At 47.5% G+C, this 25,564-nt stretch overlaps 1 protein-coding gene across 1 annotated transcript in view; it reads right to left on the bottom strand.

Annotated features, from left to right (window-relative positions):
- SYTL3 (synaptotagmin like 3) overlaps positions 1-25,564 on the bottom strand; it is a gene marked incomplete at both ends in the record, with an annotated part of 53,532 nt that overhangs the window by 17,623 nt on the left and 10,345 nt on the right. Inside the window, 6 exons of the mRNA XM_080941607.1 lie at positions 1,210-1,344; positions 4,300-4,424; positions 8,126-8,204; positions 9,774-9,843; positions 11,382-11,433; positions 23,049-23,113. Coding sequence (XP_080797733.1) covers positions 1,210-1,344; positions 4,300-4,424; positions 8,126-8,204; positions 9,774-9,843; positions 11,382-11,433; positions 23,049-23,113 — 526 coding nt within the window. The remainder of the gene's footprint in view (positions 1-1,209; positions 1,345-4,299; positions 4,425-8,125; positions 8,205-9,773; positions 9,844-11,381; positions 11,434-23,048; positions 23,114-25,564) is intronic.

Genomic DNA, 25,564 nt, shown 5'->3' with positions numbered 1-25,564 from the left:
AGGTAGAGGGAGGAAGATCTCTGTGAGTACCAGGACAGTGTGGTCTACATAGTAAGTTTCAGGCCAGCCAGGGCTACATACAGAGACTCTATCTCAAATCAAAACAAAACAAACTTCAAAACTTTTAAGACAAACCACTGTTTTGTTACTATTCTGGTTTGCGTTCTGTTGCTACGATAAAACTCATAACCCAAAGCAGCTTTGGAAGGAGAGGGTCTATTTTAGCTTATAGGCCTCAGCCCATCAGGAAGAAGGCAGGAACTGGGAGACAGGACCTGAAGCAGAGGTCACAGAGGCACACTGTCTGATGGTTTGCTCAGCTTGCTTTCTGATACAACCCAGGACCGCCCACCCACAGCTGCCACCACCCACAAAGGACAGGGTCCTCCTTTGGTCATTTATCGAGAAAATGCCCAACAGACTTGTCCACAGGCCAATCTTATGGAGGCAATTCCTCAGTTGAGGTTCCCTCTTTTCAGATGACCCCATTTTGTATCAAGTTGACAAAAACAAGCCTGCACAGTTATCGATTACTTTCTGAAGGTATAAAAATGTTCTTAACAAGATGAGTATTTAAAAGGTGAAAAGCCAGCTTAAACATATTTTCAGGCTTCCCCTATCTCCAAACCTAACTGAAAATCATCTCCAAGCTCTACCCTTACCCTCTGACCACAAGACAACAGTCTAGTCCTTCCCTTGTGTCTTAGATACTTACCTATTGATATCAGCACAACCAAGACAACTTGTGGAAAGTGTAGAGTATAGGGGCCTTACAGCTTCACCACCATCATTACTGGGGAGGAGCATGGCAGGAGGCAGCAGGCAGGCATGGTGCTGGAGCAGTTGCTAAGAGATTACATCTGACCCACAAGCACAAGGCAGAGAGAACTAACTGGGGAGATAGCACGGGTTTTTGAAACTTCAAAGTTCAAGCCGCTGACACTCCTCCTCTGGCCAGGCCACACCTCCTAATCCTTCTCAAACAGTTCTACCGATGGAGGACCAAGCATTCAAATATATGAGCTTATGGAGACCATCTCATTCAATGCACCACACCTTGTCTGCTAGGCCAGCCAAATCCTGTCTGGTTTTCTTTGCTGGTGCCGGGGATTCAGCACAGACTTGTGCTCTCCTCCAGAGTTACTTCCCTGGGTCCTGATATCTAGATAACCACACATCTTACATCAACAGTATTGGGACAAGACTCACATGTCTCAAGCCTCCAGAGAAGACAGAGCTGTGTGGTGGACTGGACGGAGGAGTGTCTTGCTTCAAAACAGGGCTGGGAGGGTGTTTGGGATCTTCTTGATGGAATGCTTTCAGAATATCGGGTGTGCTGGCCTTCTGGAGAGAGTAAATACGAACATCTTAGCCCTCATCCCCATCCAACTGAGAGTTCAGCACACCCAGCCAGCGGGCAAGCCCAGGCTGCGTATGTGAGCTGCTGTCTCTTACACACAACCTTCTAGCAGCTGAGTCAGGAGACATGTGTTTGGATGAATTTACACACCCCATACGCCAGAAGGGCCCAAGGCAGTCACTGGGGATAGTCATAGGCATTTGACAGGTGGGCTGTTTTTAGAATTAAGAAGTTTAAAGTCTGCCTTTAATAATGATCGTGATAGATAATCACGTGAAATATTGTATTCACACTGATAATTTTACTTCTAACATGCACATAAGAAGGGAAAACGCATCTTTAAGTTGTATTTCTTCCTTGTTTCTTTAGCTAGTGACTGACATTCCTTCAGTAATGATACAGCTGTACTTCTTAGTGCTTTACCACTAACCTCAGGGGACGGTTCCAATTTAAGCCAGTTGAAGTAAAATAAAATGGCTAAGCTGGTCCCCAGTTGTCCCATGCCGAGAGTGTGGTCACAGAGGACATCCGTGCAGTAGTCTGTAGCCAGGCTGTCTGTCCAGCCCCTCCTGCACTTTCCTTCTTGGGTCTCTCAACTCTCATAACTCAGCAGCCAGCCTCTGGCCTGCGACTGCCCGGAAGACCTTTGTTCCATCAGTTCATGCAGCAGGGGAGGGGCATGCTGAAGCTGTCATGTGACACCCACACTCAGAAGGCCCAGAGTGAGGCCTGAGGGAACTTGGGATACCCCACATAGTGGACATCTCACCACAAGTGAAAATTATACAGCATCTCTGGTGGCAGGAGCTGGGGGAGGGGCTACCTCTTGGCCTACCCCTTCTGACCATACTGACCTCTGCTGTCCCTCTACCCAGTGACATCTTTAGTGGAGACAGATTCTACAGAGCTTCTTTAAAGATAACATTTAATATCGACATGGCCGATCTACAGGGGGCAATGCCTGGCTTGTGCTTAGCCTCCAGTCAGTGCCATGACCAGCTAGATCTGACTGCTGAGTGTCACACTCCTGGGGTCATCTCCCTTGAGCACCGCTTCTTCAGGCCTTGACTTGTCCTCACAGGGGAAACAGAAGCAGCCTAAGACAATAGCAACATCTAAACCTAGGTTTACTCCTGGCTCCATTTTTCTCTAGTTGGATGAGTTGGTTGGCCTCTGAGTAAAGCCCAAGTTTTTGATCATGGTCATGGGAGCAAGTCACCCTTCTGTGATAAACTAGGCAACGAAGGCACCATCTGCCCAGGATGAAGTGCTTTGGAAATGGACCTTGTGCTAGCCCTGAAAAAGAGAGGTTGACTCCAGGGATGCTACTGTGAGCCACATGTTTGTGCTCGGGAATTTCAAAACCCCTGCTGAGTACACCTCAAATATTAAAGACACAAACCATTGGAAAAGCATCATCATCCGCAGTCCCTGTCACCCAGAAGCTCAGCAGACATGCCCCAGAGCCTCTCATTCCCAGGGAGGACTCTGTGATGTGGGAATCTGCATTCCAAACAAGATGAGACCAGTTCCAGCACAGCAGTACTTATCTCCAGGAGGGGCCCTAACCTCTCTAAGCCTCCGTGTCTCTCCGTGTAAAACAGGGCTGTCTTTAGCACCCATTTTTTGTAGGGTTGTCTGTCCTGTAAAGCTCTGTATACAGAGTTTAGCACATCTTGGCGAATGCTGACGTTTAGAGAATCTATCTGGGAGACTTAGACGGTAAGTTAGAGGCTGCAGTTTCTCACTAGCTGTGCACATGACTCCATGACAGGCAAACAGAGGCCTCCACCGTTTTTCCTGTCTACCAAGAGGCATCCTGGGCTCATTCAGGTGGAAGGCAGGATGTAAGATCTCTAGAGCAGGTTTTCTCATCCTTCCTCATGCTGTGACCCTTTAATTACAGTTCCTCACTCATGCTGTGGTGACCACCCCCAACTATAAAATTATTTTTGTTGCTATTTCATGACTGTAATTTTGCTGTGGTTGTGAATCATAGCATATTTTTTGGAGATGGGAGTTTTGCCAAAGGGGTTGAGACTCGCAGGTTGAGGGCCACCATTATGGAGTATGTTCCAGAAGGAAGGAGAGTTAAGCTCACTGCTGTCTCAAAAACAGGACAGTCTGTGGATATCTTGGTTAGAGCCCACAGTCACAGAGGAGGGACATGGGTCCTGTAGAGCTCAGCAGATCAAACACATTGGCCTCACCCAGGCTGGATTGGAACCCAGGCATTATCTGGAGTTCTACGCACCTTCTTTTGGCAAAACCCACATGGCAGAAAGCAGAGCGGTGACTTCCTTAGCATCTCTCCTTCCTGGCAAGGCCTCTTGCTTTAGGTCACAGGGCAGGGGCAACCCCCTCACTTGCCCATGCATATGCAGAGTTTGTTTTTTTTTCCACCAGAGGTCCAGGCAGAGCCTAACCAGAGGTTCTTTGCCTTGAACCGAAGGAGGAAGGCCTCCTAATCATGAGAAGAGAGCTGAAGACTCCAGAAATGGCAGGTCAGCCTGCAGGCAAGGCGGGTGAGGCACTGAAACCGGGGAGAGGCGGCCTTGGGAGCTTGGATCAGGTTAAAGCCTACCCCTGATATGAACAATTCCTTATGGTGATCTTGAATCATTCTTTTTTCTTTTTTTCCAGGGAGGAAGAGTCTCACATTGTTTCTCAAGCTGGCTTCCAACTCCTTGATTCAGACAAGCATCCTTCCTTAACCTCGCCAATAACTGAGAATACAGGCACAAACTATTGCATCTGACTTGGATCTTAAATTCTGTGACTCTTTTGGTCAGGCGTGCCTGAATACGGACAGGCTATATATAATTAGGTTTTTCTGGCTGATTAAGGTTTTCTGTTGAAAGAAAAGTGAATGCAGAAAAAGACAGGCCAGAACACTCAGGAAAGATGACATGAATGTGGTCAGTGACCTCAGCTCCTACCCTGGATGTGACGTTGACAGCAGTGTCTGACTGGCTCCGCCTCTCCGTGTGGCCCACACATTGCCTGGGATCCGTGGCCAGAAGATGCTTCTCAGAGGTCATGTCATTCTGGGACTTGGAGAGCTCTATGAGACAAGAGGTGAGAGTCGAGAGCAACAAGCTTTGCCAAGACCAGAGGGAGCCCTTTTGGGGTATTCACCACCACCCACAGATCCTAGGGCCCCAAAAGTCCACAAAAAGATGACTAGGCAAGGGTGACCAATCCACATGGCAGAACAAAGGGCTCCAGGGGTGACTGTGTGCCAAAGAAAAGGCTGGACCCTTTGAAGGTCCAACTGGTCACGTGCTCATGGGCAGCCCTTGTCAGGGTGAGGTTGAAACCTCCTAACCCAGCTTCCCTGCATCCCAACCGCCTGTCCAGATGCAAGTAGCTGGCTTTTAAGGGGTTCCTGACAGAGACTGTTGACAAAGTACTTTCTCTTATGACTGTTGGAAGGCAGTAAGATTTAAGATGGCCTAATAGTTGCTTCAGTAACTACGCCCTTGGAAGATCACTTAAGCTTTGGATTTCTCAGTATGTCAGCATCCAGCCATTTGGCTTCTGTGGGCTATGTGGAATGGGGAATTGTCTTGGGACACACATTGAAATGACAAGGAATAAAGTGTGATGGGGGAAACCTCAATTAAGTGACAGCCCAAGCTTTCAGCTAGACTCTCCCTTAAATCCCACCTCCCTTTCCAGAGACACCCTCAGCTGCACCATCTATAGAGAAGATCTGAATGACCTGTTATTCTAAAGTTTTTTCCTAACCATGCTATGTAAGAAACGGGTGACATTATTTTTTAACCCTAAATTTCATTTAACATTCAGTTTATTAAGATAGGTCATGAGTATCAAAATCACCTATGATATCACTTACCAACTCCACCAGATCTCTGGAACCTATACCTAGGGTACAGCTCTCTCCAGCTATACTGCTTGTAGCAGTCCTTTGGGATCTCATGTGCAGCATGTGCTCCGGGTCAGGCCCCCGTTTGCTGGTCCACACATGGAGCCATTGCTGGGAAGAGCCCAGGCTTCTGCTGGCTGTCTGCTGGCTGCCTCCTGGCTGCCTGCTGGCTGCCTGCTGGCTGCCTGCTGGCTGCCTGCTGGCTGTCTGCTGGCTGTCTGCTGTCGGCTGGCTGCTGTCTGGCTGCTGTCTGCTGGCTGTCTGCTGGCTGTCTGCTGGCTGTCTGCTGGCTGTCTGCTGGCTGTCTGCTGGCTGCTGGCTGTCTGCTGGCTGTCTGCTGGCTGTCTGCTGGCTGTCTGCTGGCTGTCTGCTGGCTGTCTGCTGGCTGTCTGCTGGCTGTCTGCTGGCTGTCTGCTGGTTGTCTGCTGGCTGTCTGCTGGCTGTCTGCTGGCTGTCTACTGGCTGTCTGCTGGCTGTCTGCTGTCTGCTGGCTGTCTGCTGGCTGTCTGCTGCCATCTGCACTATCCAGGAGAGCCTTGGAGGCCTCCCTTCCTAGACCTTCTTCCTGAGCCCAGAGCACCCAGTTTGCCAACCTCATCTCCTAGCGTCTCTTCTGAGAACCACTCCATCCAAACATTCTCAAGTCTACCACCCAGAAGCATCTTGCTGGGCATCAGTTGATGCCGGCAACCGGAAAAGTCTGGCATACGGTGAAGCTAGTCTGCAGCAGCCTGGATGTGAAGGGCGCAGAAGGCTGCTCTGTCTGGCTGTTGGTAGGAACTGTCCACCATTGGTCTGTTCACACTATCCTATCCCATAATGACCAATTTGGTCCATTGCAATGCCATGACTTAAAGTAGAGGAAAAACCTGAGAAGCTTGTGAGTTCTGACAAGTAGGTTTCTACATCAGTCTAACAGGCAGAGGAGAGTAAAGAAGCAGAAAAGAGCACAGTTTGCTCCCGAGTAGAAATCAAGGCCCTCTTCCTCTGATAAGGGGGCCTAGCAGGTGGCCATTGTGAGATGCTTATGGGTTTTATAAAGGGGTGGGATCTCTCATTTCTTTCAGCTACTTTGGACAATACTGGCAGCCAGAGGACGCTGCTCTGGGTCATCATTCTCAAACCCTGTGGTTCCAAACCAACTTTAGCATCCTGGGCCACCGGTCCTCAGGTTGCTCTGGGCTCTTCTGAGGGCCCCAGACACTGACCGACCCACTTTTCTCCACACTAAGGTTGGGTTGTCTTCTGTACCCACTTCTGCAGGAAACAGAATGAGGAGGGCATACAATGAATCAAAACACAGCAATGGGGATCAGCGCCAACAAAGGCTACTTGGCCATCCCCGGAGCCCAGGCAAGTGGCTCTTGCTGTCCCTGTCAATGGCTGATGGTGGGCCAAGGACCAAGGTTGTGTGTTACAGTTGACTTTGTGTATCTGAAGACAGGTGCTTTGCTCGTCCCATCTGAAGATCCGTTCTCGATGCCTACCCAGACAAGTCTCACCCGCCAGAGCAGGCGTGTAGAGAGGATTGCATCAGGTGGACCTCTGCGTTTAGGGCTGTGCCAAATGAGCAGCCATGTTGTGACATGCCCTGCCTCTTTGGATATTGGAGGCTGAGGGATCTCAGTGTTGGGATTAATTCTGAGGTACAGATTCCATTGTAGCCTTGGACTGAGAGATGTACACTGGAATTTCCAGAAAGATGTCTGGCCTGTGTTAAATATTCTGCAAGGCCGACTGACTGATCAGAATTAATCTGTCATTATAGGGAGTTTGAATGTTGCAGGTCCAGAGCCAAATTATCTTCGACTATCTTTGGTTTCCTTAACAGACACTCACTGCCAAACTCCACGTGTAATCTAACATTTGTCCTTGTGACTATGAGGTAAATCCTTTTGGAATATATAAACAAGCCCCTAGCTTCCATTGACCCAGAGGCTAAGAATGTCATCAGATCACATGTGATCCCCCAGTTAGCTGTCACCCACCTGTCTTCATGTTCCCGATGAATTTCAAAAGTCTTCCTGATTTATGACTTTCCTCATGTTATTACTACTGATTCTCATACACCTTTTTACCACATTTGGTTGTGGTATTTGGGGCAACCAGGGCCACTCATCATTGGCTTAGAAAAACAAAAAATAAAAAACAAAAACCAAAAAACCTCTCCCTTATTTCCTTTGAGGTGAGAGTTGTGTTTTGGCATTGATGGAGAATTCATATAAGCCGTATGGACTTGGGCAGGGGACTTATTTAGAGACTTCCACGGGACTAGCACCAGCTGTGACAGCTGGTGTCACAGAGGGGTAAATAGATCCATAAAATTCAGCGAGTTCCTTCTCCCAAAAGAGACACGGGACAGCCTTCTGCTTATCTGAAGAGCAGGGCGTTCTGGAATACAGACCACCAGCTTAAATCAAATTGTACGGTTGGCTCAGAGCCAGCCACACGAGACCATCCACAGGCAACTACGGGAAGGGCACGGTAAATGAAAGACAAAGAAATGGCAGAGAAAGACAAATATGTGCCCAGGGTCCATTTGGACCTAAACATTGTCCAGAGTGTGAGAAGCAGAAATAGGTAAAAGCACATCTGGACAGAAGAAACTCCAAAAGAGATGGGGTGCCAGGGCATGGTGAGCCTGGGTTAATTGCACCCAACGATGGGGGAAGAAGGGGGAAGAAGGGATTACTAACTACCATCTGTTTACCAACTGCTCCTTTGTGTTGTGGAGCTGGGCAGGTTTAGGCAAGATAAGTAGGAGACTGGCAGACTGAAATGGCACCTGCCCTCCACAGGGAGCTAGAAGCTGCTCCTTTGACCCCTGGCTGAGGCCACCTGGGCTGATGGAAAGACACATCCTGAGAGTTACTTACTTCTCATCTGTGTGGTGACAGACAGAAACAAGTTTTCCACAGACTTGTTAAACCCTCTGAAGTGGCCAAGCTCCTGTAACTAAAATAGAAACAGGAGACATTGTGTGGTTACATCACCAGCGGTCTTTGCCCCACCATCTCCAGGCTGCCAGCATCCAAAACATTGCCGGAGGGAAGGCGTGGGAAGGTGTGTGGGCGTGGGTATATGCCTGTGACAGGGCACAGCCCCCAGGAAATAGGCATCCCTGGCATGCTGCCATCTTGCTCTGGGTTTTGCAGCCTCCTTAAAGGATAGAGTATTATCAACAGGCAGTTCACAAGATAACTACCACCTCTTAGGTGGAATGACTGGCGTTTCATTGGCTTAAAGATGGCACTCAGTTAATTACTGCTTGCTTGACCTCCTTCGCCTTCTAGTCCTACCCGAACCCCATGTGGAAGGCAAAGAATGTGGGCAATATGGGGGCTGACGGTACTGTAGGGACAAGGTGACCAACCTGAACACAAAGAGCTCTCTCCCCCGAAAGGGAACACAGAAAAAGAACAGTAACCTTGTCGAGGTCTCATCCATCCATCTCTGCTCCCCCACTGTCTTCTCATGTGTTCACTGTTCACTCATCTACATTCTTCTGTCCATCTGTCTACCTATCCATCCATTCATCCAATGTCTGTCCACTCATCCAACCATCCACTCATCCAGTTTCTACTTGTCTATCCACTTACTCAACACTCCATGTACTCATCTATTTACCCAGCAATCCAACCACCCATCCGTCTGTCTGTCCGTCCATTTGTCCACCCATCCATCCAGAGATCACCTATTTATACCCACTCGTTGACTATCCATTTCTCCACCTCCTCACCATCCATTCACTCAACTATCTACCCACCTGAAAAATCCATTTATCCACCCATTTGTCCAGTGTCCATCCATTCACCCAAAAATATGTCCTTAGAATTACAGGAGAAATAATAGGATTGTGAGACACCCAGGATTGTCTGTGAACTTGGAAAAGACTGAAAATGTTTTTGTCTCTCAAATGGACATGTGTATCATCCCACATAAGACATAATTGTTCCCTTTGATGCACAGATTGATGAAGATAACCAAAACCATACAATTCCATGGCACTCAGTTTCCAAGTACACACAGACACCGTTCTGCCTGGGAGACAAGTCAGAGAAAGAATTATTTCTGCTTCTCAGGTGGAAAGCCAAGATAACTCCCTGAGATCACACAGCTAAGTTCTTTGGGTGGAAATAGTTCTGGTCCCCCTGGAGCCTAAAGATATTAATATACATTCTTATTCTAGTAAGCACAGCCTGCCCCCCAGCCCCCACAAAACCTGCCCTATGCACATGCCAGATGTATACACACTTAAAAGCACAGAACAGAGAAAGGCACAGAACAGAGGCGGGAATAAACACTGGAGACAAGGATCAGAACAAGATGTCTTGGTGTGTAAGCAGAAGGAGCCAGCTGGGGCTGCAGATGGTCCCTGGCCACAGAAAGAAGCAGAAATCACTTCTCCAGCTCCAGTTAAGTCAGAACCCCCCTCCCCAAGGCTGTTGAGTCAACAACTCTCCAGCATCCTAGCCTGGCCTTCCTTCTTTGCTTCCCACCCAGGGATGCAGGTAGACAAGTTACCCTGTTGGGGCTGCCGGTGCACTGGCTCTCACTGAGAGGTGGTGGCGTCGGAGGGACCACAGAGATGTTGCTGCCAAGGAGAAACACCAGAATAATGGGTTAGAAATCCTCAAGTCATCGGCTTACAGATTTACAAATGAGTTTATCAGTTGAGCGCCTAGCTTTGCTTATGGCTAACTTCCTTTTAAACAAAATGGTACTGTTTGTAGCTGCTTCTCTTGTGCACTGTGTCTGGGTAAGGACCTGAGGATGTCACCACCTTCAGCCCAGACATTGACTTCTCCAGCACATTCTGAAGTCACTAGGGGATCTTGGCTCCAGGCTTCTATGTGGAGTCCTATTTGGACTATCGCATTCTTAGTGCGATCCACACCGGCCCAAGAGCCAAAATGTGAAAGAAAAAACAAAAATCTCATCATTTTGAGAAAAACTGCAAGCATGAGCTGAGAGATGTAAGAACAAGGGAAGAAGAAGGGAAAATCAAGTAAAAAGTGGGTGTGCTCACATGCCTATAATCCCCGAGCTGGGTAGGCTGTGTTAAGAAGACTGACAGCAATCTGTGGCCAGCCTAGGTTACACAACAATGACAGACCACAGGGCTACATGACAAGAAAGGAGGAGAAAGGAGAGGAAGGAGGTTGAAGGGGGAGAAGGAAGGAGGAGAGAGAGAAAGAGGAGGAATAGGGGGAAAAAGAGGAAAAAAGGAGGAAAAAGGAAAAGGAGAAAGAGGAGGAGAAGGAAAAGGAAGAAGAGAAGAAAGAGGAAGAAGGAGGAGAAAGTAAAAAAGGAAGAGGAGAAAGAGAAGGAGGAAGAGGAGAAAGGAGAGAAAGAAAAGAAGGAAGAAAAAGAGGAAGAGGAGGAAGAGGAGAAGGAAAAGAAAGAAGAGGAAGAAGAAGAGAGAGGAGAAAGAAGAGGAGAAGGAGGAGGAAGAGGAGGAGAAAGAAGAAAAGGAAGAAGAGAAGGAGGAGAAGAAGGAAGAAGAGGAGAAAGAGGAGAAGGAAAAGGAGAAAGAAAAAGAGAAAGAGGAGGAAGAAGAAGAGGAGGAAGAGAAAGAGGAGGAGGAGAAAGTTCTAAGTTTTGGGACCAGATAAGTTTCATCAGGAGCCAAAAACTGTAGCACTCATGGGAACTCAGTGCCAGTCATTAAACTCAGCAGAACAGGGCATGTGACCTTCTGCTTCAAGGCTGTCAGGGACCCAGATTTCTTGTGCAAAGATGTTAACTTCTCTCAGAACAGTGGCTCAACAGCAAATGGGTATTTTTAACTTCAAAAATGTTACTAGGTACATGTCCGAGCCAGGGAAGATGCCAGAGAAAGGAAATAGAAGTGGAAGCAACTTCCTGGTTTAGAATGGCGTCAGATGCACCGTCAAAGACAGTATCCCACAGCATCTCGGGAGAATTTGAGGGGAAACGATATTACACGTAAGCAGGGGACAGCCAGAAGGCTCCTCAGGAGAACCGGGAAGCTCCTCTCAACCTTTTCCAGGAACTTTATAATTTAAAAAGTCATGTTCCAGAGCAGTGACCTCTGAAGGTCGGGACGTGGGAGTTCTCTCAGGGTGTCCTCTGAGCTCCTGCTGACGGGGCTTCCAGTCCTGCACTCACCTCAGCCTCTGATAAGATTGCAGGAGCTTCGCCCCAGCGGTCTCCTGTCTGCCTGGGGGGAGAGACAAACCAAGGGCAGTCAGTACTGAGGACAAACTAGACGACACAAATCCAGGAATCGATATATACAAATATTTCATTGTCACTTATTGCTATTAAGAAGGGATCTTTGGGGGATAACAAAAATGCTCAAAAATCAGACGGTGGATGGAGGTGGCGTGAGACGGCTCGGCAGGTAAAGGCGCCGTTCGCCTCTTTTTGCCAAACTTGCCAACCCGAGCTTCTTCCCCCCAAATTCACATGGCACGGGGAGACAGAAGATTCCTGCAAGATGTTTCAGATCACTACACATGTGCCTGGTCCATTCACGCACAAGTACATGTATGCACACATTACGCACACACTATCAAGAAACTTAGGACTGGAAAGATGGCTCAGTAGTTAAGATCATGGATTCCTCTTCCAGAGGACCTGGGTTTGATTCCCATCACCCATGTGGCAGCTCACAACCATCTACAACTCCAATTTCAGGCTATTCAACACCCTCTTCTGGCCTCTGTGGGCATGCATGTGGAGCACAGACTTCTATACAGACAAAATATATATATGCATGCCGTGGCTACCCACCCACCCACACATCGCAACCCATCATGTCTGGGAATGTCTGCTTCAATTAGAAGAAGTTAATGTTGAATCAGATTTTCTACATCTGGGTAATTTGAAGCAATCCTTCAAGTTCCCCAGTGCCTTCCCCAGAGGAAACCCAGCATAATTGAATGTATCCCTCGAAATGCCCCTTGTGATGAAGACTTAACCTAATCTCGTTAAAAATGTAATCTCCTTAAGTCTAGTGACTAATACCTTCCTAAATCAGACTGCACCTGCCAGAGTAGCTCTTTTTGTTTCATGACGTATTAAACCCTCCCAGATAAAATTCTGCCTGTCCATGTTTTGTGACCTCAGCGGTTCTTGGCTACCAGCATGGAGGTGGGGAGGTCCGGTAGTGCTTGTGTGGTTTGGGAGATTTTAATTCATTTCACTGATGTTGAGTGTGTATCTGTGCTACTTCAGGACACATAGATAGAGCGGGATGTCGAGAACACTGGGGTGGACTGTGAGAAAGGGAGACCCCAGGAGGGGCAAACAACACCTAGAGTTAAGCCCTCCTGTCAGGCTCCAACCCTCAAAGCAGGATATAGCCCCAGCTCCAGGTCTTTAGCTGGTCTGGCCCCAGAAGGGGAGGAATCCTTAAAATCATAAAGGATTTTTTTTTTGTCTTGTTCTGAGACTGGCTCATGGAGCCCAGCCTAGCCTTTAATGGACTACATAGTCTGAGGAGGTCTTCAACTTCAAATCCTGGCCTTCCCACTTCCCAGGGCTGTACTCACTGACATGCACCACTGACCCGGATTTTATGTAGTGCTCAAACTCCAGGCTTCTAACACTAGAGACAAGCATTCTATCAACCAAGTCTTATCCTAGCCCAAATGTTTTGAGTTTCCATGCCTGTGTATATTTTGGGGTTTCACAAGAGTCCTAAAAGCGATCTGGGAGCATCCCTAGATGATGCTGGTCCACCAAGGAATACTTCTCCAGTGCCAACAATAGGCTTCTCCCAAAGGCTGGAAGTTAAACTAGTAAAACCTAGAGAGATGGCTCCGTGGTTAAGAGTGCTGAATGCTCTTCCAGAGGTCCTGAGTTCAATTCCCAGCAACCACATGGCGGCTCACAACCATCTGTAATGGGATCTGATGCGCTCTCTCTTCTAGTGTGTCTGAAGACAGGCACAGTGTACTTATATAAACACATCTTTAAAAAATCTAGTAAAAGCAGGTAGCACCTGGAGTCCCTTCTACAAGATCTGTCCGGATGGCAATGTCAGGGTAGGAACAGAGACAGCCAACTTCACTGCATGGTGACTGTGGGCATGGAGACAGAGGAGAGGGGGAGGGGAAGAAAAAGACAAGAAAGACGGTAACATTGTACATTCAGCAGGACTCCAGGGCAAAGACACAAAGACAGTGGGCTCTGAGCACCCACTCCATGGTCCGTTTATTTCCCTTAGCCTCTCACCCACGTGTCCTTGGATACCTGTAATACCCGGAGGCACGACCCCCAAGGCACTGTTGCCCCCCACCCCCAAATCTGAGGCTGTCATTCTGTCACCCAGCTCCTCGATAAGCCCCGAGTGTCCCTGTGGTATTTATTCTAGGCTCCTCTGCGTCTACAGTCCTCACTTGCTCTTTCCATTTTATTGCCTGGTTTCCCTGGGCCATACCTGACCTCTGCCTCTGCAATTACTTTCACCCCCACCTCGTTTCTTTGGGCTACTTCCCCAGACAGTCTCTCCTCAGGCTCTTTTTTCTCAAACCCTCCAACTAAACTCCTGCCTGGCTTCCATATTTTATATTCCTCCTGCGGCCACAGACACAGATCTTGCTGCTGTGTGGCTGTCTCTCTGCTGCCCCCTGCTGGCTGTGGCAAGCTGAGATGCAAGACAGAACAGGAAGCACTTCCGCTGTCAGGGGCGGGAAGAAGTCTCAGCGGTTAAGGGTTAAGGGCACTTTCTGCCCTTACAGAGGACCCAGGCTCAGTTCTCAGCACTTACAAGGTGGCTCACAACCTTCTGTAACTTCAGTTCTAGAGGATCTGATTCCATCTTCTGAACTCTGTGGGCCCCAGACATACATGCCAGATTCATACACGCAGGCAAAACTCACACACACAAAATAAAATACTTCAAAAAAATCCTCTTAGCTTACAACATAAATTTGCCTCGCATCCAGTGTCGTATTGTGGGGGAAATGGGAGGCTACGCAGAACCCCAGATGCCCTTCCCTTGTAGATCAGAACTTACAGGGCGCGAGACCCTAAAGTGAGGGTGACTAGGAACCCACAGTAATCTGAGGAGTGCTACCCCATACGGCTTTTCTTCAGCCTTCACTCACTACCATTTCCCCGGATCTTAGCTTTTAGTTTCCCAAAGAACCACTAAATATTTTGTTGTTAATACATTTCAAATTCCCGTAGCCCCATGAAGAAATGCGCACAGACAACATTCCCTGGAGTTCAGAGAGTAGCAGAACTAGAGAGACCTGTATCTGCCCAGATGCAGGCAGGACGGGCTCCTAAATGACCAGGGGCTCTTTGCAAGACCGTGTGACTGATTGTTAGAGAAGCTGGAGTATGTGGGAGTGCGCACACATACTTTTATTTAATGTATGACCGCTCTATCTGCATCTACACCTGCATGCCAGAAGAAGGCATCAGGATCCCACCATGTGGTTGCTGGGGATTAAATCCAGGACCTCTGGAAGAGCAGTCAGTGCTCTTAACTCCTGAGCCATCTCCCAGCCCCCTATCCACAACACACACACACACTTTTGAAACATGACAGTAATAATCTCACTTTGGTGATATTACTCTCGCCCGTTCCCACGTAAATACCCGGGCACAGCTTCCTCTGAGGGTGGGGATACCCTGCATTCTGAGACACTTTCCACAAAGCCCACTCTGTTCTCACTTAAAAGACTAGGCCCTGGGGGAAATAGGATGTCTGGGGGCAGACACGGTGATAAAGCTGCCACAGTCCTTATCTGGTAGGGCTAGGCTCTTAAAAGGGAACTTGAACCCCAACTGGAGCTCTACCCAGGGAAGACAAAGGGGAGGTGGCTGTGTAGTCAAGGAGGCAGGGCTCAGGTGAAGCTTCTAAAAGCCAAGGACAAGCAGGGGCTGCAGAGACTAGGAAAAGCACAGTTTCATGGACACCTTGGTCTTCCTCCCTTCCTCTCTTCCTCTCTTCCTTTTTTAGATTTTACTTATTATGTGTAGAGTTCTGCCTGCATGTATACTTGCATACCAGAAGAGGGCATCAGATCCCATTACAGATGATTGTGAGCCACCATGTGGTCACTGGGAATTGAACTCAGGACCTCTCTCTGGAAGAGCAGCCAGTGCTCTTAACCTCGGAGTCATCTCTCCAGCCCTGGTCTTAGGGTTTCTACTGCTAAAATATCAAACAATACCTCTCCCTTGCTTGGAGATGTGAAAGTAACAAAGGCCACAGTGCTTTTTGAGTGATGTCCTAGGAAGCCAGTCTAGAGACCCCTTATGACTTAGTCATTGCCTTCCTTTCTGGGTTCAGAAGCTGCCACTACTGTCCCATATGCTTGGTCCTGGCCAGGTGAGCATCCCAAATACACAGTGCCTAACTCACACTTCATATTCTCTCAAAGCGTCTCTCTACTGGAACCGGACCTTGTCTATATCTTGTTCCTGTCTGGCTAAAGGTTTATTTACAGAGACATGATGGTGGATATGTGCTGTTTTAACTGTCCACTTGGCACAGGAAGAGAGCTTCCATGACAGAATTGTCTAGATCACCAGGTTGGCCTCCAGGCACATCTCTGAGAGATTGTCTTGATTATAAAATTGATGTGGGAAGAGCCAGCCCATTATGGGCAACACCATTCCCTAGTTTGGGGCCCTGGATTATACTATACCCGACTGAAGAAAGCTAGGTATAAAAAGCAAGCAAACAAGGGTACGTTCAATTCTCTTTGCTCTTGACTATGGATGTGACGTGAGCAGCTGCCTGAGTTTCTGCCCTGACGTCCCTTTAGTGACAGACTATGACCTGAAATCATGAGACACATGAACTCTTTCCTCCCCTTGGCTGTTGTTATCACAGCAACAGAAATAAACAGAATGATCGTCATTGTGGGACTGGTCTCTCTCACAATGGCTACTATACAGACTTGTGGTTAAGTCCCTGTGCCTTCCACACAGGAAGTCGTATGTCTCTTCACATCCCCTATTAGATTGAGAAATCTGAGGACATGACCCTCATCTTATTCATCTCAGCTACCCATGGGCAGCTTTTCATGCAGGATGGTGGCTGTGAACAGTGCACTGATAGTGGCCAACTCTATCTGAATAGTAAGTAACCCGAAGGTTTGCTAAGTTTGCCTGACAACACTCCTGGTAGCCCAAAACAGATCCAGAAGCCAGAAATCTGGAAAGGGTGGAGGAGGATGAGGGAGAAGAAGGGGAGGGGTGGGGGGAGAGGAAAGGTAGGTGATAGAGGAGGGGAAGGGTAGGTAGGAGTGGTTGGGGGAGGAGAAGAGTGGGGGAGGGGAGGGAGGAGAAGGGTGAGGGAGGATGGGAGAGGGGAAGGGTAGGTGAGGAAGTGGGGGGGATGGTCGGTTGAAAACTACAGAGGACTCTAGAGTTGGGAAGGAGTAGGAGAGGGCCAGGGAGTGAGTAATCAGCATGCACTATACACATCTGTAAAGTTGCCAGAAGGGGCCAGGGATCAAGAGTCTTTGGGAAGATTACTACCTACAAACACTGGATATAAGCAGAAAGTTTAAAGGCTGCCATCTTTATCTACTGACCATGAAATCCAACTTGATCATTTCTGCTCTGCTGAGCTTCCTTCATTGGGACAGTCTAAAGTTTCTACAGTTTAGGAGCCTGACAGACACCCGGGATGCCTGCTGGGAACATCCCCGTCTAGTTCCCTGAGGGGCTGCCTTTGAGAAAGAAAAGCAATCAAAACCAGGATCTCGTCTTTTCTTTAAAAAAAGAAACAGAGCATCTTGCTTCTTGGAAACAGATGTTATTTCATTAAAGATACAAGTAGGAGAGTGAACTCAAACTATCAGCCATAGCTGTTCGAAACCAGCCTTGCCTACTCCAATGGCTGAGGTAGTTGGTCACTGAGTGAATGGTGCAGAGGAACACAGGCACAGCCTTGCATACAGGTTCACACATACTTAGTGGAACCCATCTCTTTAAAGATCATATCACATTTAAATGTTTCGTGTTTCATGCATGTGTATGTGCATGCGTGCAACACATTTTGGGAGTCAATGGTCTCTCTGTGGAGCCTTGAGACCAAACAGTTCATCAGGCTTGATGGCTGGACCGTCTTACCAGCCCAACTTATCTTTTGTCCTTTCTGTATAGGGGATGGAACCCAGCGCCTGTGCACACTGGGCAAGCAATTCGGCCACTGAGCTAGGGCCCCAGTCCCCACACGTCTCTTCACTAATGTTCCTGCACAAACATCACGACCAAGAAGCAAACTGGGGAGGAAAGGGTTTATTCAGCTTACACTTCCACATCATCACCAAAAGGAAGTCAGGACTGGAACTCAAGCAGGTCAGGAAGCAGGAGCTGATGCAGAGGCCATGGAGGGATGTTCCTTACTGGCTTGCTTCCCCTGGCTTGCTCAGCTTGCTTTCTTATAGAACCCAGGTCTACCAGCCCAGGGATGGCTCCACCCACAATGGTCTGGGCCCTTCCCCCTTGATCACTAGTTGAGAAAATGCCTTACAGCTGGATCTCATGGAGGCATTTCCTCAACTGAGGCTCCTTTCTCTGTGATTAACTCCAGCTTGTATCAAGCCCGAGTGCTTCAAGTCCACAAAATCTGCTTCTGTCTCCAAGTCCCTGTGACCAGATTGGAACTAAGTTGCCTGTGTAGAATAAGACCCTCAAAAGTTGAAAATGTTAAGATTAAACTGTTTTCAGGAAGGGGATAAACATTTCTGCCCTTCCCCAATGACCAGAAGCAGAACTCGTCCTGGTTAGTGGCACAGTGAGCCACAGAGACAGTCAGCTGAGGGCATATGGAGGGACAACCTTCCCAAGTCATTTCTAGTCAGAAACAATAGAGCACGTCTGAGTAGACTGTTTACATGTAACATTTACCCTCTTGTAATTTGAAAAGGAGTGGTATTAAACGCACTAATGTGCTTTTCTGATTAGTTTGTCTTTGAGACAGGATCTCACTATATAGTCAGCCTCAGCTTCTTGGATGCTGGGACTACAGATATACTTAATGCTTGACTTTCATCTAACACACACACACACACACACACACACACACACACACACACAAATGTGTATATAAACATATATGTACATATACATGCATGTATATATACACAGAGGCACACATATGAATGCATATATACATACAGGTGTATGTACATCAACACACATATATACATGCATATATACATGTGTATATAAATGTATATGTACATGTATACACACATGTGCATATACATAATGCATGCACACATGTATTCACTTGTATACACATACACTTTTTTAAGTCAGTGGACTAGGTATTAAAGGGCCAGGTAGTCTAGGCTGGCTTCAAATTCACTCTGTATCTGAAGATGACCTGGAACTTCTGATCTTCCTGTCCTGCACCTAAGTGCTGGCATTGCAAGCATGCACAACTGTGCCTTATTTTATATGGTGCAGTGGGTAGAACAAAGGGCTTTGTGCACATTACGCAAACACTATATAAACTGATGACTATTAAGGTATAAAAATGACCGCTTTGTAGAACAAATCAAAAGCACCACTGGCACTGAAGTAAAATGTGCAATTACAACAACCAGCCCAAAGGTGGCGCCAAGAATAAAGGTGGATCTCCAGTTTCAAATTTGCAATTACTAGTGACCTAAGAAAATGCCCATCATAACATCAACCCCTTTATTAGTGGTGCTCATAAAGCAAGCCCTGGGGACCTGCCCAACATAACCCTGTCCAAGACCCACTGACGCCACCTAACATACCCCATGTTTCTCTGAATTGGAACTTCAGTGTGTGAAGGCGGAAGCTACAAACTTGAAACACTTTCAACTGAAGGTGAAGCCACATTAAAAACTATCTGCACACACCGGGAACACCACCAGGGAGGTTTTCCAAAGACCCTTTAGAGCTGTGAGGCTCTGGACACAAGATGCCAACAGCTCAGTTAAACCTCAACACCACCGCTGCAGAACCAGAACTGGGGGCATGGTTCGGCAAAGAGCACTTGCTGCTCTTGCAGAGGGCCAGAGTTCAAATCCCAGCACCCACATCAGATATCTCCAGTTCCAGGGATCCAACACTACTCTTCTGTCCTCCATGAACACCACAAATACAGGGTGCACGTACCTACAATTTCACACACACGAAATAAATCAATTATTTCTTTCATAAGACCCACAAAAACGAATTTAAAAGTTGTAGTGTATCATCAGAAAAAAAAAAAAGGTGAGCCAATTTTTTTTGTGCCAAGTGAGGAACTGAAGTTCATTTTTGCTAATCCTTAGATCTTTATCGTGTGAGTGGTGAATAGACATAGTGCATACCCGAGTGTGGGGCTGCACACCTGTGCACACTCATTGTATTGGCTCTGCCACTCCCGACCTTGTTCTCTTCAGACAGGTTCTCTCTCACTGAACCTGGAGGAGACTGGTGACCAGGAAGCCCCAGCGACCCCCACCCCAGTCCTGCGGTTACTAGCACATACACAGTCACACTAACGTCTTATCCGGTCTGCAGATTTGAACCCAGAACCTCATAATTGAGCGACGAATGTTCTTCCCCACCAAGCCACCATGCCGGCCCTCTTTCTGAAGGTTGGGAGACTGGCACAGAAAACGTTATCATAATCTATCTCTATTACTTTTTATTATTACCTGCATCTAGTCTACTTTCGTGGAAATTTTGGCAACATTTATCTCCAACGGTATCTATCTGATAACCGTTAACGGAGAGAGAAGCAAAGCGCATAAGGGAACCAGTATTGAGCGCACACTGATCGCTGGAATTGCAGCTAAACATTAAACTTGGCTCTAGGTTTCCAGTGTTAAGAAAGAGCACCCAACCTCAGCCCGAGATGGGGGCTCATGGCCATATACCTGCCTTTATCATCAGCCCTGCCCTGTCTGCCACTAAGATTGCAACTTGGCTAAAATGATGGAGCATTCTGAGGGTGGATGAGACATGGCCATCGGAAATCATGTGGTCCACGACATTTAAGAAACTGGAAAACACACTTCACAATTTCCTATACAGAAAAATATCAGGATAAAATTAAAGATAAGCTTATCCTATGAAATAGTCTCCAGTTTTCAACCTGTCTCTTATGATTCAACTCAGTAAGATTCTCAGTACACTAATTTAAATGTATTAAAGTAATTTAATACGTTAGGATTTCTAGTACAGTTTAATTCAGTGGAGGGGAGTGTCACAGGATAACTCATGGGAGTCAGATCCCCCCTCACCACCATGTGGGTTCCTGGGATTGAATTCAGGTTGTGTGGGCTGTGAGGCTTGGTAGTAAGCATCCTTTGCCCAAAAGCCATCGCGCTGGTCTCTGGTTTTTAAAGTGTGAATAAATGTGCACAGAAGAGCACATGCCCATGGGTGCACGTGTATGGAGAGAGAGAGAGGGAAAGAGAGAGAGAGGGAGGGGGAAGGGAAGGAGAGAGAGGAAGAGGGGGAAAGAGAGGAGGAGAGAAAACTGAAGTAATGTGTAATAGAATATTGGCAACTGTTCTCTGGGTGAATTTGCTATGCCTTCCACATTACCCCCCTCTGCCTTCTCCTTTCTTCTCCCCTCCCCCACCCCCTCCCCCTCTTGTTTTTGATGGGGATGTGGAACCCAGTGTCCCACAAATGCCAGGCATGTGTTCTACCAAGCCTTGTCCCCAGGCAATCCCAGTTTCCAATTTTAAAATGAACACATAGTACTTGTCAGAACAAAAGCGCAAAGAGAATTAGATGTCAGGCTGCAGAGGGGGTCAGAGTATGGGGAGAAAGCGGTTGGCCCACCCTGCCAAGCATACAAAATGAACCCACCTTCCTAGAAGGTGCACCGGCAAAAAATAACCTTGTCAAGTGTTCCTGCCTCCAACCAGCCATCCTGCCCCTAAGAAATCCTCCTAAAGGAATTACACAGAACGGCCAAGATCCCTGCACAAGCCGTTCAACCAAGTGACCTTCAACATGAAGATCAAATGAGCCAGAATAGTCGCTGGCACTGTGGAGACGGGTAAGTAAATTGTAGTCACTGTACTTGATGTATAAAGTCGTAGATACAGATCAGAGATGTCTGTGGTGCTTTGAAGGAGAAATGCCTCTTGTAGGCTCATGTATTTGAATACTTGGTCCCACTTGGTGATGTACTGGGGGTGGAGGGGAGGTTACGGAACCTTAAGGAGGCAGAGTCTTGCTAGAGGAAGGATACTCGGGCTTTGAGGGTTTATAGCCCGGACTCACTTCCTGCTTGCCCGCTCCACTTCCTGTGTGTGGATACAACATAAGCCAGCTGACTGCTTCTACCACGAGCCCTGCCACGCCTGCCACCTGGAACCGTAAGCCAAAATAAACTTTCCCCCCCTGGCGGCCTGTAGAGCCTCTAAGACAGATTCATTGGCCTCTGCCTCCTTGAGTTGTCTTAGGTGTGAGTGAGCGAGAGAGAAAAGTAATGAATAAAATATCCTGCCCCTGGCACTCAGGTCTCATTCACGTGAACCCAGCGTGTTACCTCTGGCGTAGCCCCAGCCACTGACTTTTTAAATTTACATTTTAACTCTTATTTGGCTTTTCTATCTTTTGTGTGTGAATGGGGCTGTGTGTGAGAGTGCACACGTGTCATGGACTGTCCTGTGGAGGCCAGAGGGCCAGCTCTGATGTTAATCTTCATCTCTGTCTTGTCTGGGGGAGGGATCTGTTTCTTACCACGGCATCCATCAGACCGGGGGGCTGCTGGTCCTCAGGGGATCCTTACCTTGGTTAGTCTCTCATTGGATGGGAGCTAGTCCACCTGTCTCTGCCTCCACAAATGATTAAAAGCCTGGACCATCAGACCCAGCCCTCCTTTTCTTTGAGGTTGGTTCTGGGGATGGAGCTCAGGTCCGGAAACATTTTATCAACTGAGCCCGGATTAATTTAAATCATTTTAAATTACGGACCATGAGCAAAATACTGGGCGAACAAGGATTTCAAAAAGTTTTCTAAATGACTATAAACGCACAGTTTCTGCTGTGGTGGGCCGTGGGAGCGCACAAAGGTGTCTTGCAACAGTCACAGAAAACCGTGTACAAACCAGATGCTCTGTGCTCAGCAGGAAATGGCGCTACAGAAGGGGAAAGTCTGGCAAAGCAGAAACTTAAAGGAACCGCAGCCCAAGGGGCTGATGGGACAGAGAGGGAGGAGCCCCCATGCAAATCAGTTCAGGAGCAGAAAAGCTCATTGGCTGAAGGGGTGGACCAGATGTCTGGGCTGAATGCCTGCTGTGGTCTGGGTTCCAGTACTTGGTTCCAAGAGGCCAGATCAAACCAAAACGGCGTCACTCGTGCTAAAAAATCAACCTTAAAGAAGAGTCCAAATAGACCAACACCAGGAAACAGGAGAGTCTACTGATCTGAGTTGCATATGAAGTCCTTACAGCCTAGGTTAACAGACTGAGCAAGCCTCTGAGATAACAATTACATCGGGCAAGTGTAAGTTACATTAACACCCTGTACCATGGGCGTTAGCCCTCACCAAATAAGCTGGAGACGCATGGCAGGCATTAGCCACTGAGCTTGTCCCCACCTTACGAACCCCAGTCTCTAGCACTGCTTAGGGGTGACTGCTTAAGGTTCTCTCATTTGATTTTGTATATCGGAGGCCACCACAGTTCATGGTGCAGAAGTAAAAGCCAGCTGGATTGTTGCTAAAATTCTGTCATTCTTGTCTTGACAATTCCAAGACCATAAATAAACCTTTTTTCCCCTTTCAATGAAAAAAAAAGAAAAAAAGTAATGCCAACTATCTTAAAACTAGAAATGATCATATTACACAAGCTAAAGTTTTAACAGCATTTACCTGCACTTGGAAATTTCCTGGCTCGTTCCTCGAAGAACCACTCTCCGGTTTTGATTTTCACGTTTCTGGAAAGCAAGCAGAATTATCTGTTTGAGAGAGGGGCTTCACTCTCCACCTCAGGCTGACTTAGCGCTCACTAGACAGTCCCGCCTCAAACTCAGTAACACCCTTGCCTTAGCTTCTCAAATGTTGAGATCCTAGGTGAAAAATATTTTTTAATATTTTAGTATTAAATATTAATACTAATATTTAATACTAAATAGTATTAATTCTGTGAGTGTGCTTTGCCTGCATATGTGTTGTGTATTACCTGCATACTTGGTATCTACCGACATGTAGTGCTGGACTCCTTAAAACTGAAGTTAAAGATAATGGTTAGCTACCTGGCCTGCCCCTGGCCTCACTCTATGCAGTCTGTGGACATCCAACTTTTTGGTTTTAAGTCAATGAGAAAGAACTGTCTTGGATCACAGATTCAGGAGTATGCAACGAAAGGTCAGCTTTGAATGTGACCCAACACAAAACTGTAAACTTACTGAAGACATTTTGAGATTTGGGGGGGGTGTGTGATTTTTCTTTTATAATTTTCGGAATGCTCAAACACACTGTCCTAGTTTGCTTTCTGTTGCTGTGAGAAACACTGACTGAAAGTAATCTGGAGAAAGAAAGGGTTTGTTTGGCTTACAGGTTACAGTCCACCATCAAGGAAGCCAGGGCAAGAAGTCAAGGCAGGAACTGAAGCAGAGACCACAAACGATGCTAACTGGTTTGCTCCAGATGGCTTGCTTAGCCTACTTTCTTATATAATGCAAGACTACCTGCATAGGGGATGGTACCACCCACCATGGGCTTGGCCTTTCCACTTCTATCATCAATCAAGAAAAAGCCCCGCAGACACGCCCCCAGGTAAAGTCAATGGATACAATTCTTCAGTTAATGTTCCCTCTTTCAAGGTGATTTAGTTTGTGTCAAGATGACAAAAACTAACCAGCAGCAACAGGGTCTTTGATGACAGTGTTGTGTCTAGATGTCACATAAATGTACATACATCCTCTTGCCACCCAAGAGTCACAGGTTGAACACTTTTGTTATGTCCTGATGGGAGCTGGAATTACAAACATCAAGCGCGTGTCTCCATCTGCTTCTAGAAGCACCAGCATCCACCTTTACGGTCTTGCTAATGCCGATTTAGCACAAGAGAAATAACTATGGAAGGTGCTTTGCAAATTCCAGCACACAGATATTTTCTGATGGGGAGGCCGGAGGAGCCCAGCATTGAAGCTATTTTGACCTCACTGCTATGAACAAACAGCGAATTAAATGGGCACTTAGGGGTCACTTCTGTGCATCTGCGGGTGGGGAGTTATATTTATGCTTTAGGTGCTGAGAAAGAGAAAAGTACACATGATGCAGCTCCAGAGATGCTGAAGATATTTTCATCATCCAACTGACAAGAGGTGGAGATGGGTCTATGTCTTCAGACTTCTTTGAATGCCTGAAGCAGCACATCTCTGCAGGTCTGCTCTCTGGCCAAGGCCCTGGTGGCAAAGAAGTGTCAAGAACATGCCTAGAGACACCAGAGGCTTGACAGGTGCTCAGGCTGCAAAATCTCCAAATGTGAAACTGTAACAGGTGTCCTGTGTAGGCTGGCCCAGCCTCTAACTCCTGCTTAGAGCAGTCTGTCCGTTCACCCAGCTGAAAACTTCCCTCAAACAACCTTGGGCGATGAATCAAATAAATTAGTGTGGGTTTGTTTTGTCTGTCCACAAGCCCAGCTGAGCTGCTCTGGACGTTGGCACAGGAAAACAGATGGATGTTAGTGATTAAATCCTAGGCAACTATGGGAAACGGGAGGCTTGTGACGAAGAATGATTTTATCTCACTGCTATCAACCCCCTCTTGCAAAACATTCACAACTGTCCCCTCCCTAACCTCAGGGCCTCTGCCCCTCCCGCCTAGAGACCACTCACAGGTCCCAGCACAGTAAGAAGGAGTATTCCTACAATCCAGGAAGCGCCCTGAGAAAAAAGGGATGAGGTGGGCTCCATATGCCCTCAGAAGGGGCTCCATGCTACCAGAAGAACAGTGCTAAGGGCACCAGGCAAGCACACCGGTGCTTAATTTACACACATGTGTGTTTTATCCCCACATAAGTATCTGCCCTATGCACAAGCTTGCTGCCCCTGGAGGCCAGGAGAGGGTGTCGGATCTCCTAGGGCAGAAGTTAGACAACTGTGAGGTTTGAGGAGACAGCTAAGAGCAGCTGGCAAAATGCTGCCAAGGATATCCACGGGGCCTGGAGGACCCGGAAACTGCCATGCTAGGTGAGCTTCACCATGGCAACTGGGATGCACTAGCAGGAAGCAGCTTTCAAAGAACAGTCTGCTGCCACTGTGCAAGAAAACCCCAACACAGTAGGTAATCCAGGCCAGGAAGGAGTGGGGGGAAGGGTTCAGAGTGCAGGGGCTGTAGGACACTGACTAGACCCAAGCACAGGGACCCCTATAAATAAGACA

Source organism: Micromys minutus, assembly GCF_963924665.1.
Source record: "Micromys minutus genome assembly, chromosome: 30".
Classification (NCBI taxonomy): Eukaryota; Metazoa; Chordata; class Mammalia; order Rodentia; family Muridae; genus Micromys; species Micromys minutus.
The sequence above is the reverse complement of the archived record's forward strand: the minus strand, read 5'-3'. Positions and strand labels throughout refer to the sequence as shown.